This window comes from Esox lucius, chromosome 1 (assembly GCF_011004845.1).
Source record: "Esox lucius isolate fEsoLuc1 chromosome 1, fEsoLuc1.pri, whole genome shotgun sequence".
NCBI lineage: Eukaryota > Metazoa > Chordata > Actinopteri > Esociformes > Esocidae > Esox > Esox lucius.
The window spans coordinates 37,843,096-37,857,524 of NC_047569.1; the positions used below are offsets into that span (position 1 = coordinate 37,843,096).

General features: G+C 43.2%; 1 protein-coding gene across 1 annotated transcript; it reads right to left on the reverse strand.

The window, feature by feature from the left end:
• Positions 1 to 595: 595 nt before the first annotated feature.
• Positions 596 to 11,567, reverse strand: coq8b (coenzyme Q8B). Its single transcript, XM_010898666.3, is given in 16 exon segments — positions 596 to 1,602; positions 1,605 to 1,871; positions 2,459 to 2,545; positions 5,254 to 5,319; positions 6,235 to 6,342; positions 6,830 to 6,971; positions 7,254 to 7,347; positions 7,536 to 7,617; positions 7,845 to 7,985; positions 8,634 to 8,719; positions 9,066 to 9,182; positions 9,456 to 9,527; positions 9,740 to 9,806; positions 10,318 to 10,641; positions 10,810 to 10,991; positions 11,424 to 11,567. Coding segments are annotated over 16 exon segments (1,932 nt in total). The 5' UTR covers positions 11,425 to 11,567; the 3' UTR covers positions 596 to 1,506.
• Between the last annotated feature and the right edge of the window lie 2,862 nt (positions 11,568 to 14,429).

The window sequence follows — 14,429 nt, forward strand, 5'->3', positions numbered from 1 at the left end:
GCTGGAGCACCCGCCTTCCCACGGCGATGCGGACAAGGTGGCTGAAGGGATGTACGTTTTCAGCATGGCATGGAAATCAGGGAGGTGCATTTCCTCTTGCTTACCTTTAGGTAAGTACTATGGCCTTGTAACAGAACTTAGCATTAACTAGAAACAAGTGGAGTATGCCTAGTGAGGTGACAAGGGAGAAGTTTGGAAGTCTGAACACCAAATGCCAAATTAGCTGTCAGGGTGACTGGTCTCAGACGAATCTGAAAGAGAAGAAGCTTGAAAGTGAGGTCCTGGGCTGGCGAGGTTACACGTGATCTGCAGTTGTGAGGCCGGTTGGACATAAGATGGACAATCAGATCTGGAATACATTATAGCATTCCAATTGCACACTCTCTCAAAACATAAGACATCTGAGACATTGTGTTGTTTGAGAAAACTGCACATTTTAGAATAACCTTTTGTTTACCTGTGCAATGACCTATGGCTTCTTGATATGCCTTAAATGTCAGGTGGACAGATTATCGTCATGAAATAGAAATGCTCACCAACTGGGATGTAACATTTTTGCACAAAAATTGAGAGGAATAAGCTTTTTGTGTCCATGCAAAATGTCTTGGATCTTTTATTTTAGCTCATGAAACATGGGACCAACACTTGACATTTCACATTTATATTTTTGCTAAGTACTAGACACCTTGATTTAAAAGTCAGCTAACTAATTGCAAATGTCTTTCTGTTACTATATTTCTTATCACACTTAAGTGTGGTCCCAAACTGCACAGTAGCACAGATTAAGTGGAAATGTCAGCAATGCTTACTTTTATCCTTTTCCAGTTGCCGTTAAGAAGCAGCACCATTTTACCATGTTGTTTTCAAGGAGATCTGTGGATGTCAACATTAAGAATTCCTTTGAAAATACCCCTGCTCATTCTAACATGGTATTCATGATGCATTCACACAACAGCTTAACAACGCAACCAAAAAGGCAGTGACATAAACTTCGAAAGTTGGGCAGAAAAACAAAACAAAATTGACAGCAAAGTCTAAATCTTTCAGGCTGACATTGACTGTAACAATATCGTAAGGAGTGACCTTTGTAGTGTGTATTACATTATCACACATTATTGTTCTGCATTAAAATGACAGCTTCAAGAAAACCCCTGGGCCAGGACACGTCCTAAACACTGGAAATGTTCCATTATGTTTTTCCTTAACTGAGACCTGGCTCGAACCGGTTATGGCACATCCGTCGGGCCATACCTTTACATTTTCCAGTCATTAACACCAATCCCAAGCGACTAAGTCACTAAGTCTGTTCTTATACAAGCATATGCTCTGACTCCCATTAATTTCCATCACTCTTCCACAACAGGACAATGGTGCAGTGGCATCAATCCGTCTACATGAAAATGCGTGGAGTGTGAGGGTGTCCAACACAGTACAGTTTCAGTCTATGCTGGCCTACATAAACATAGTCAAGGCCAATAGGGTTGGACAATCACTTTCTTCCCACTGTCAGGGCCTGTCAGATGAACTTTGAGCCCAACCCGACGTCACGTCACCCTTGACCTCTAGGCCTGACCCCGGGATGCCTTCTCCTTTTGAAGCCCACGCTGGTTGTAGGCATTGTAGATATCCAGGAACATGTCCCTACAGGCAATTTTGGCACCAAGTTTGGAACAGATGAGGAAGGAGCCTGCCATCTTGCGGTGCAGGGAGTAGGTCTCCTCTGGCGGGGGTGTCAGGCGGTGGCGCAGCATGACAGGAATCAGGCTGTGGATGCGTTGCGTCGTGCTCTGAGTGCCAAAGTCAAAGGCGTCGGAGTTGGCAAAAGCCTCACCGAGGATCATCACGGCCTCTACATGGGCATCCTGGAAAGCCTTGGGAAAGAGAGGGACAGAAGTTGACCTGACCTGGTAAGACATATTATTATTATTACTACTATTTTTTTGTTTGTTATAAGCATGAATGATCCTTTTATATACAGTACCAGTCCAAAGATTGGACTCGTCTACTCACTCATTCAAGGGTAGTTCTTTAGTTTTACCATTTTCCACATTGTAGAATAATAGTGAGGAGATCAAAACTATGAAATAACACACATGGAATCAAGTAGCAACCAAAAAAGATTTTTTGTGTGCAAGGCTGTCATCAAGGAAAAGGGATGCGACTTTGAAAAAAGTGTTATTTCATAGTTTTGATGAGTTCACCATTATTCTACATTAAGGAAAAATAATAAAACTATTAAAACATATTACCCTTGAACTAGAGTGTGTCCAAACATTTGACTGGTACTGTATGTTATGAAGAACATACATGATCCTGTTCACAACAGGAAGGCATGCACCAACGGAGCAGTGAGGAGGAACAGAGGGAGAAAAGGACGCATGATCTCCTAGACAAAATATAAAAAAATGCATGTGCTTCACAAAGCAGTTATTATCGTGACACAAAAATAACTCCTTACCTTGGTCTCAAACCCTGTGAGGAACTTGAGATCCTTGGATTTTTCTAGAACGGTCGCCCTGTCTCCAACTGAGGCTCCATGCACCACCTTAACACAGGCAGAAAAACTAGCAACATCACCACCTTAACACAGGCAGAAAAACTAACAACATCACCACCTTAACACAGGCAGAAAAACTAACAACATCACCACCTTAACACAGGGAGAAAAACTAACATCACCACCTTAACACAGGCAGAAAAACTAGCAACATCACCACCTTAACACAGGCAGAAAAACTAGCAACATCACCACCTTAACACAGGCAGAAAAACTAGCAACATCACCACCTTAACACAGGCAGAAAAACTAACAACATCACCACCTTAACACAGGCAGAAAAACTAGCAACATCACCACCTTAACACAGGCAGAAAAACTAACAACATCACCACCTTAACACAGGCAGAGAAACTAACAACATCACCACCTTAACGCTAGTGTCATCAAAAGGGCACAAAGAACAAAATCATGTAGACAGCAAGGCTAAGAAATAAATAGTTTTCAAATTCTGACGGATGAACACCATACTGCACCATCCAGCTTCAGAAGTGTACCAAAACGCTCCATTAGATTATCAGCATTTAAAAGGGTACTGTACAAATAGGTCAATCATTTAATGAATATTGCTACTGTAGAAGTACAAATAATGCATGAAATAGCTATAATATACAGCTCCGGAAAAAAATAAGAGACCACTGCACCTTTTTCTTTCCTTTCCAAAAAGGTTGAAAAGGAAAGTTTTGAGTGAGGAACAGAAGCGTTCAATTTGCAGTGGCGTCATTTTAACCCTTCTGTTCCTCACTTAAAACCTTCCTTTTCTACTTTTTTGGAAAGAAAAGAAAAAGGTGCAGTGGTCTCTTAATTTTTTCCGGAGCTGTATATATCGTGGTACATAATCTACTTAAAAATATCTCCACTTTGTTATTGTTAAAAACTAAAATTTCTTCTGACCAGTATCCAAAGGGCTCCTTTTCGTTTTGTAAATTTAATGCCTTGATTTCTGAAACTAAACTATTCCAGCCCATTGGGGTTTTGTATCTCAAATATCTTACCCTTGAAAGATCTTACTTTACTTAGTAATTAGTAATTGCTGCTATTGTCAAAAAGAGCAGTGTGAGTTGTGAGTAGGCAGTGACAGCCAGTTTAGCGATTTACCCTTTGTACAATGTGGTGACATAACACAATCATTAAATTAATCAACAAAGACTGTCATATATTACATCTAATCCTAAGACTTTGCATGTGTTTTGATAGATGGCCATATGGACTAGGATACAAAGCAGCAGTTGGGATCTTTCTGGTGGATACAGTAAATTAACTATTAGATCTTTAAAGTAACCATACCCTATAGTTAATGGTTTCTCATAATTTACTCAATGTGGTTTCAAAAGATAATAAAAATTCTGTAATAAATCTCTACTAAAACTTAGATATTTCAGAAAGTCAACCCCTTTCAAGCACTGTTCCAAACCTATTTACAGCAGGAACCACCTTTTTAAAAAATGGATTACTATATTGCTTACACATATCGATAAATACAGTAACAGCCAGTTTGCCTTGTTCCAATAGTGAATGGTTATCGTTAGCACATTTAATAAATCCTGTAACGGTTGAGGTCTAAAGGCAGATTAAAATGTTAAAATACTAATAATTAAATGTATCTAGAGAATACATTAATGAATCCAATTCCAAATTACCAATAAACTGTACATCTATAGTTATTTAGATCTAAGGAGTTAATAGCTTCAGGAAGAGGGGTCATTCGAGCAAATTTCCATGCAAACGTAATTTAATTGGTAATTAAAGACATAATAAAAAGACATGCTCGAATCAGAACATTGGCAGAATACTTTATACATGGGGTTTCCAGCCCATCCAGGTAAGCTCACCTGCTACCTCTGATAAGAGCCAGTACATCACTTGGTATAACGTTACATTTCAAATTTTGTGTGCTACATGCATTCAACGGAATTGCGGGTGAAATTAGTCCATGAGGTAACCCATAACTAAGAAATGCTGATTAAAAACATTGGCCATAACTGCTGGCCCTTGAATGACATGCCCCCTTTGGATTTGTTTTGGTTTACAAACTTCGGCCCATACATTTTGGGCAGTGTGAAGCCCTATCGGATATAAAAGGAATGGATCATGAGTAACAACTCTGCCTTGATTCGGTTTGAGCAGACGGATTAATAGGCGAGAAAACAACCTTAGTCTCATCCTTTTCTCGGGCTGTTAGTGTTGTTACTGGATTAGCATAGAGCCCACTTGGTGGTGGGTTGGTCTCATGAGGCCTGTTTGGCATTCTGTCCCAAGGCTGATTTGGATGTGTCAGCAGCACTCCTGTGTTAATGTCTGACGTACATCAGCCCTTGGCACTGGAGTGGAGACGATGACCCTGGCTGTGGGACAGGCATGTCTAACAGCCCCCCGGATCAGAGCCCTGGCTCCATCCACCCTGCCTTCGCTGAGATCATTCGTCCCTTTATGGATGATTATGTGGGGTGGTGCTCTCACCCTCTGCTCTGCCAGGAATCCAATGGCAGACTATTCTTATTTTTCCTTCTTTTGTTTATGAAATGTTTAATAGGAGCTGTCAATCATTGTGGTGGGGGGGGGGGGGGTATTAGTGCAAACAGTAGCAGAATGTTTCATAGCAGAAAAAGTCAGGAGACATTTGATTAGTCCCTCCTACTTTCAGTCAAATTTGGTTAAGTGTAGTGCCTAATGAACAACGAACAGCTTTCATTTACCTGTATGTAATCATCTGTAAAGGCTTCGGGGTAATCCCGACACGCACCGAAATCCAGCAGAATAATCTGGAGACAGAGCAGGCAAAGGTTGAATAAAATAATCACAGAAGCATCAATGGATATCACTGTAAGTCATTCTGTGGTCTTTTTAATGACTTATGACAATATGACTAACACTTATTTTTTTACACATGCATTTACCTAGTTATTATGCATCTTAAAAAGCAATTACAGATCAACAACATACTTAAAAGGTCATGGTATTGATGAATGACCTGATTCCAAGTGTTAAGTGTCCTGAAAGGGCCTACTCCCTATAGGTGTCCTGAAAGGGCCTACTCCCTATAGGTGTCCTGAAAGGGCCTACTCCCTATAGGTGTCCTGAAAGGGCCTACTCCCTATAGGTGTCCTCAAAGGGCCTACTCCCTATAGGTGTCCTCAAAGGGCCTACTCCCTATAGGTGTCCTGAAAGGGCCTACTCCCTATAGGTGTCCTGAAAGGGCCTACTCCCTATAGGTGTCCTCAAAGGGCCTACTCCCTATAGGTGTCCTCAAAGGGCCTACTCCCTATAGGTGTCCTCAAAGGGCCTACTCCCTACAGTGTCCTCAAAGGGCCTACTCCCTACAGTGTCCTCAAAGGGCCTACTCCCAACAGTGTCCTCAAAGGGCCTACTCCCAACAGTGTCCTCAAAGGGCCTACTCCCAACAGTGTCCTCAAAGGGCCTACTCCCAACAGTGTCCTCAAAGGGCCTACTCCCTACAGTGTCCTCAAAGGGCCTACTCCCTACAGTGTCCTCAAAGGGCCTACTCCCTACAGTGTCCTGAAAGGGCCTACTCCCTACAGTGTCCTGAAAGGGCCTACTCCCTACAGTGTCCTGAAAGGGCCTACTCCCTACACATTGCAGTTGGTGGGCTCCGGTCAAGCCTAGTACAGGAAACTTGGCGCTAGTTGGGACATGCCAGCATACATCCCCAGGCTCACCTTGTTCTGCTCAGCGTTGTAGAAGAAGTTGGCCCAGTTGGGGTCCGTCTGCATGAAGCGGAACTCAAACAGCTCCCTCAGACACAGCTGCAGGATGCTGAAACTGATCTGCAGGGAGTCCAGGTGACAGATGATGAGGCACAGGGGTCAGGGAACCACGCCCAAGCTAGCTCCCAAGCTGCCCTGGGCCACTAAATTTAGTGCCATAGTGGAAGCTTTCGTTGAACCAGCACTTTAAAGACTGCCAATATGTCTAGATCTACAGGAAACAGCCTCTATGAATCACTGCTTCAGGGTATGAGGAAATGACCTAACAGGGACGATCACATTGAACAGGGGTTTCTGTAATGAGTCATAGCTTAGAAACCACACAGGGTGTATTCAATGGTTAAGGGCTCCGATATGATGTCAGAAATATAAAAAAAGGGCTGGTGGGTCAACCAACCATGGGTCTCAAGACAACCATTCTTGGTGTTGAACTAAACAACCACTCCTGTCTCCGCTGCACACCTTTCACCACATTCAACCAGGATTAATTCTTATGAGGGGTCATGGGTCAAACAGTGGAGGTCAGAGGTTAAAGGTAAGCTCTAACCATATTCCTTGTCTCCTGATCCAGACCCACACAGCTGTCCAGCGGTACACCAGACACCAACTCCATGGCCAGAACCCTTCCAGCCGAGAGCTCGTCCACCACAAACGGCACACCGAAAAACGGGTCGTCGGCCAGCAGTGACCTGGAGGCAGATGCGTGGAGGATGAATTGAGCAGCTCCACAACACTGCGCTTGTACTTGGACTTACAACAGGCTGTCACACACTGTACCCCTGCAGCATTCATGGTCACCACAGAGAGGGACTGAATTCAACAATCCTGTAAATCACATTATGAATTTCTGGGTAAAGTGGAATTTAAAGTGATCCGGAGACATGAATGGGACTAAAACTACAGGTTATTTCAGGTTCTCCGCCTGAAGAGACCAGATGCTTAACGGCAGTCTCACAAGGTGTGGGACTTACTTAAATTTCTTAGCACTCTCCGCCTCGCGCTTGTAATCACACTCCCACGCCAGCTCTCGTTGAAGGACCTCTAGACTGCTGTCTGCAAACAAGCCTGTAGGAAAACCACATCAGTCGGCAGGCAGCCTTTTCAGGTCACTTCCAATAGCACTCCGATATCTCAGTACGAAGCGTTCAGTGTAGAGGACCTACGCTCATTTTAGTGCTTTGAGAATTTTCTTTGAAGTGAAAATCCATACAAGTTGAAATGTACTTATCGTGCGATTCAGACTTTCCTCTTACCTTCTGGAAGACTAACACTCATCTTCAGAACGGCCATGAGGTTGTCGATGTCACTGTGGATGCTCTCGGCTACTCCTGGGTACTGAAATCAAGCAACGGAGAAGACATCCGGAGTCACACTAGGAAAGATCCAGGACTGTCTGACAAAATCAAGCACCCAATGTCCCAGACCAAATATGACAACACACAGCAAGAAGCGTGGTTCTTAACAGAACCTTTTTTTTGTTTTCCAAAATGTATACACTTCTGCACTTCTGAAAGATCGTCGAATCTAGGTCACTTTAGGTGTGAATGTGTGTCATCCCTCACCTGGATCTTCATGGCAATCTCTCTGCCATCCAGCATCACCGCACGATGAACCTGGCCGATCGAGGCGGCAGCAAACGGTTTGTCTTCAAACGACAACAGCTTTTCCCTCCATCCCATGCCTAGCTCTTCCTCCATAACTTTCTGCAGTCACACACACAGTGAATATCAGTGTTAATTTCCATCCCCATAAGAACTTTCTAACGTAAAGTAATGCAATGTCTGACATATTACAAAATGTTACATTCGGATACCGGGGAAAATTGAGTTAGTGGACTGGTTCTAATCTTTTTTGTGTCAGTAACATTAATGTAATTTTTGCAAAATGTAAATGACCAACCAGGCAGATCTGGAGCTGAACACTACACATGTTGACTCCCTGCATTCATGTTAAGCTAACAATCAGCTGATTTGAATTGTCTAGATATTCCATGCAGAGATATACAAATTACACCAGAATTCTTGACCGAGTTTAAATCTTGAAATCTCCCTGTTTCTTTTTAAAAATAGCTAGATAAGTCAACCACCTGTCGTGGTCAACTTTATTGCATTGTAATTACTACTCCACATTGCAGTCAATATTATTATTATTACTACATTATAAACAGAACTCTAAGTGTCGAAAACAGGGGTGAAGAATTAGAGGGGCGAGGGGGGGTCGATGTGACCCCCCTGGAAAATAGTGAAATTCCTGGGATTCATTGACCCTGACCCCCTCCCCCCAACATAAAATACAAACCTATGCCATTGATCTAAAGGGTAAGAAGACAGTGTGGTGTTGGCAGGACTTACATTCATCTGCCAGGTGGGCATGAAGTCTGCACTCTGTCGGACCCTCTCAAAGATCTTCTGCAGCTGAGGGCTTATGAAGGAGTTATCTAAAACCCAACAATGCGCAGTGTTTAAAATGGCAATACTAAGGATGTAATAACTTTACAGAGACCGATGGTCTTCCATTTACAAGATGAAATGTATATCGCACAATCAAATGGGGTCCTCCTATGTTGTGTTTTAGCGGTGAAAATGTGTTTCTCACACAGGACCTGACCCGGCTCTCCCTGAGCGAGAGAGTTGCGTGCATACCACAGACAGACAGCACCACAATAACATCAAGTGAACATCCACTGAACTTGAACAAATCTTAGATATTCATCCTTAGTCCCCTTTAGATTAACAAATGCATTGTAAAAACAATACGTGACAAAGGAGTTGAGTTGCCTATACCTTGTATACTGAGCATCTGTCCTATTTTGAGCGCGGCCCCTCTGACCTTACACAAGGTGTTGACTATGCGCTCTGCATTGGCATCAGACAGGAGCGGGGAGTCCAACAGGGCGCCCTCTGAGAGACACAGGGTACAGAATTTTAAGAGATAGTTTCCACAAATAATAAAAAATGGTATCCACTACTCCGTCCGACGGTGGAAGTCGATAAGGGGCCACCTGGACAAAATCTCAAACCATCCCGTCAATAACAAATCTAAAGGAAATGGGAACAGGAATATTTGGAGCAAACTGAAACCACTCCAGATTTAACACCCAGCCAGCCAGTAGTAAAACCACGAGTGACCTGGTCCAACAAGGGTGTGTTTCAGTGATAGACAGAGGGACTTACTTGAGCGCTTTGAGCCCATAGACTGCTTTGCCATTTCCGCAATGGCACCAAGACCCAAACCCACCGCCAGCCCTACCAAGGAGACGGACTATGGTCAGACAGACGCAAGGGAATAGGGTTCAGTTTGGCACCAGCAGGGCCACCACTTCCTAGTTCCACTCCACTTTGTTAATATTACACGTCGGTGCGCTCCAGTGTCTTGCTGTAGCCCACAGTTACGTCAACCTGAAGAGATCAGTCAGCGAGCGCTTGGTGTAAAGGATATTAAAATGATACTCTCTTACCCCCAAAGTTCGCCAGCCTACTTAATCTTGTGGCGGGGACCTTCCTCTCTCTTGCACGATCACTAAGCTGCAAAAAAGTTTGACTTTTTTCACATCCAACAATCAAATGAATACATTTTAGCAATAACATGAACATCCGACATATTTTAGGCCAGGAGACCGAAGTTGCATGCAAAAGGAGAAATGGTGACATCGTACCCCGCTGCAAGCGTAAAGTAACAAAACATTTGTGACCTGAGAGATTACCAGCCACCTGTCACAACCTCAGCTACGGCCCTGGAATAACATAATGGTGGATGTACTACATGGCTGCAGTTGGTAACTACACTTAGCCTCAGGCAACTATAATTATTTTCGGGCCGATTCTGATTCACCACAGTGGATATTTCTAGTTACAACACTAAAGTATGGATCCGTGTCTGACAGCCACAATACCCTGTTACTCTCCATGTTACACAGCCTAGCCTTCCCTCACCTAACATTGCATGACCTTCAAAGCAGGACCGACATCTACTCAGTGTAACATTCACATCACAAAGTCAGACTAAACCAGGGGGAGGACAGCTGAGGTCACGCACCTTCTGCTTGACAATGGGGCGGCTGAGCCCCTGCTTGGCCTCCCGGGCCTTCTCCATGTCCTCTGGTGTGAGCCTGGCCACTACCGAGTCATGGAGAAACCTAGTGTGCCGTAGCGTTGAGGCGACGTGCAGGAACCGGGCACTTTGACCGGACAATCCCGCGCCCCCTGGACCCCCAGGATGGCAGGGAGGTGCCCCGCCGGACGTCTCTGTGGCTCCTGTGTCTTGGGGGAGCTCCGAGGCCACTGACCACTTAGCAGCCTCTTCTGGATCAATCTCCCAACCCTCCGGGTCAGGGAACACATCCTCCTTGATGGATCGTGGCTGGGGATGTAAAACGATGGTTTAGGAAACTCGTCAGACTCATTGCCTTGTTCACTGTCTCCACATGTGATGCACACTGAATTAAGCTGCATGTAAACAATCTCCTCATCCCGTGTATCTATTTATGGTGCGCAGGAAGGGCCCTCTCTCTTTGTGTCTGTAACCTACCGTGGCTGCTCCACCCATCAACGTGCCCATCGCGACCTCCACCACCTCCTGGGCCGCTCTGACCCCGGTCCCCAGTGTGGAGTTACAGGCCATCAGCCTTAGCATCTCCCCCTGTGTGTTGGCAAAGGCTCGGCCAACCTTCCCTGCTCCCCGCAGCACCTGGAGCACGTCAGCCAGCATCACTACAACAGACGAACACGCACACCGGAGATAAGCACGTAGACCACGTCTCTACGTGGAGAACTGGCTTGTCCTTGAATGTTACTCACGCGCGTGCATAGTAAGGCAACGCGCACCCACGTGACCTGCACACTTGGTCCACGAGCCCAAAAATTCTTATTTCCAAAACTCGTAAATTATAACAGAGTGAAAATGCCTAGCTAGTTAGCCGTAGAAATAAAGTGACCAAAACATAATTGTACTTTACTTTAACTGCATTTATTTCACGCCTAGATACTGTGGTTCACCAGCTAAGTTTACTAGCTATCTCGCTATAAACATCAACGCAAAGGTAGCAAGACCACATCATGAAAAAGTCAACGAATGCTAACGTTTCTAATACATCTCTTGGCCTGCTATCATGTAATTGGTGGGGGGATGCCATAGTCACTTACTTTTGTTTATATGTTATATCTATAATTTGAAGTAGCTGAGTGTCCTCTGTCCGGTGAAGCGTGAATACATGCTATTTTGCAACAACAACCAATACCGGAAATGGAAATTTGACACGATTTACTGCCGTCCAATCCGGTCCAATTCACTTTGACCAACCGTGTCTGGAAAATATGTGAAGAAAGTTTTGTGGGTTTATTATTTTTTTTATTAACATTTGCATAATTTACTTTATGAAAACGTGCATGTAATATATATACGTAAATTAAAATATATTATACGTTTTTATCGAGTCAATTCATTTGTCGTGTGCCGGTTCTGAATCTTTTGCAATTTGTCTATAAAAACATTTATCAAAAAAGCAACTTTCATTTTAAAAAGACAACGTGATATAATGATTCATATTGGGGGGAAAATTGTCGTTAGAACCAGAAAAATCATAGAAAATATTTGTTTGTCAATACACGAATACGAAATGTCTATACGTTTTTTTGAAAATTAATCATGAATTATAGTAATGAATCCCATTACGAAGGCCAATGATATGAATACCGAATGATGAATTGAACAGCCTAGGGGGCGTTCACAAATTATTCTTTCAGCCATTTTCGACAGGATCAAAGCGAGCAGGCCAGCAGCGACTGGATCTACATCTGCATTATACATAGAGAAAGATTGACAGCCAGTCACGATTTATCCATGACGTGTTTTTAATCCTCTCGAAGGAGGCCATGTTGTCTTTTTCCTTCAATGAGAGCTTTAGGCCACAGACACGGGGTGTATCCCTGTTAAACCGACCTACAACATTAAATTAATATTTAAGAACAATTCCCCTCAAGCTCATCAAGTTAGAGCTCAGTGCACCCATAACTTATCACCTGAATGCAGTTTTTCACAAACTGAAGGGGTGGTGCAGTCTGACATTGGGGTTACATTTGAAATACCCTTACCTGCTCCCAAACACTAACAATGGTTGAGATTAAAAGAATGTAACAACTTACTGAAGTGCTTCTTTTCATGGTAACACATACTAAATAAACAGCAACCTCATGGTTGTAGGAGGAGGTTAAGATCTTTATCTTGATAATTATCTTGTATACGCCTATCAATCTCGGAGCAAAGTCATAAGACGAAAAGGTGCCACTGAAAACTTCTAGTCATGCTAGTCAAGGACTGTTCACTGTCACCATCTTATAAATGGAATCGCATCTTGAACAGATTAAGGGTTGATAATCTGTCAAGGCATAGAATTATAAGATTATGAGTAGCCGTCACTGGCTCTGGTCAAAGATAGTTGATGGTTTCAGGGCACAGTGGACTAAGAACTTACTTCCACAAAGGACAGCTGCATTATTTGAATTTGAAACCAGATCTAGATGTACAGAGAGTTCCCTGGGGTCCTGTAGAAGTCACCACAAATTGGTTTGGTGTGCCCCGGTTGGGTGGGTGGATGTTGGACAGAGCTCTGGTGACTCCTTGTGGTAGGTTGGCACAAGCAAGCTAAATAGTAGTTATTGGCCAGGAAATGTACTTTCCTTCAGCGTGCATGTTCAAACACCCCCAGTTTGCACAAGCAGTGTTATAAGAAACAGAATAGCTTGGCAAGATGTGCATCGGAGGACACGTCTCAGTAAGCACATTGAATTGCTTCTATATATGAACTGTGTTATGTAAATACATTTGCTTGCTTGCTTGCTTCAACTCAGTCGAATCTGTTGTGTTGTTGCGAAGAGGCAGGGCCATAACTAGAAAATCCACACCCTGAAATTAGGCGGTGAGCAAGATAGGTTAAAAAAAAAAAGTAAAAAGAATACACCTCCAAAAGAAATCCCAGATCACACATGTAGGCACATGTCATGACACCAGATAGCACAGCTCAATCAATCAATCAAATTTATTTATAAAGCCCTTTTTACAACAGCAGTTGTCACAAAGTGCTTTACAGAGACACCCGGCCTTAAACCCCAAGGAGCAAACAACAGTAGTGTTGGATTTCAGTGGCTAGGAAAAACTCCCTAAGAAGGCCGAATTTTAGGAAGAAACCTAGAGAGGACCCAGGCTCAGAGGGGTGACCATTCCTCTTCTGGCTGTGCCGGGTGAGATATTAAGAGTCCAGTTGGAATAATAAATACATTTCTCTGGGCTAAATCCAGAGTCTATTTGATTCTAGACTAGGTCAAAAGTATGACCAGATGGACAAGGACAGGGACAGCTCAGGCACAGAAACACGTCACTGAGTCTAACGTTAATGCTTGACTAAGCAGTGTATATGCAGGCCATCAAATCAATTATTATTTCTAAAATATACAGTACATGCAGGGAAACTTGAACAGATATAGGAGAGCGGTTGGCCTGATTCAAGGCCACATTTTTTTAAGTGTCTCTATTTCACGCAGTTGTTGTATGGTTCTAGTACTGACAGTTCAAAGCTACTTGAAACATTGTAATTTTAGAGCTAATGATTTATTTTCACTTCTCCTTGTGACCTGTAGTGAAACCACAAACCATGTTCGGGTCTGTCTGCTTTGCAAGCTCTCCTGGAAGTCTTGCAACAGTGTTGTATCTCCAGGTTTGAACATTTTAGGTTATGTCCATCATCTCTCTTCCCTGATAAAGGGGATTGGGTATAACACTTCATCACCCGAGCACCCGCACTCACAGAAGAACGTTGTATGTTTCACACCTGGAACAAAAATAAGTGAAAATCTAGCCCCCAGAAGCCCTGTCTTTCAGGTGTTATATATTACGAGGATTTCTTCCCCTCTCCTTAACATCAATAAAATTGTAAAGCCATTCTTAGTATTACATTTTGACAGCAGAGTGTATTGAATGTGGATAACTAAACTGAAAGTACAGCAATGCATGCATGTGTGTACGTATATGACTGTCATAGATACGGAACGAGAACAGTACATTGAATAATAGATTTGACCTATCAGCTAACATATCCACATTCATATCAAATGACATATCGGCAAACACATCTGCTGACTCTAATAATTACAGGG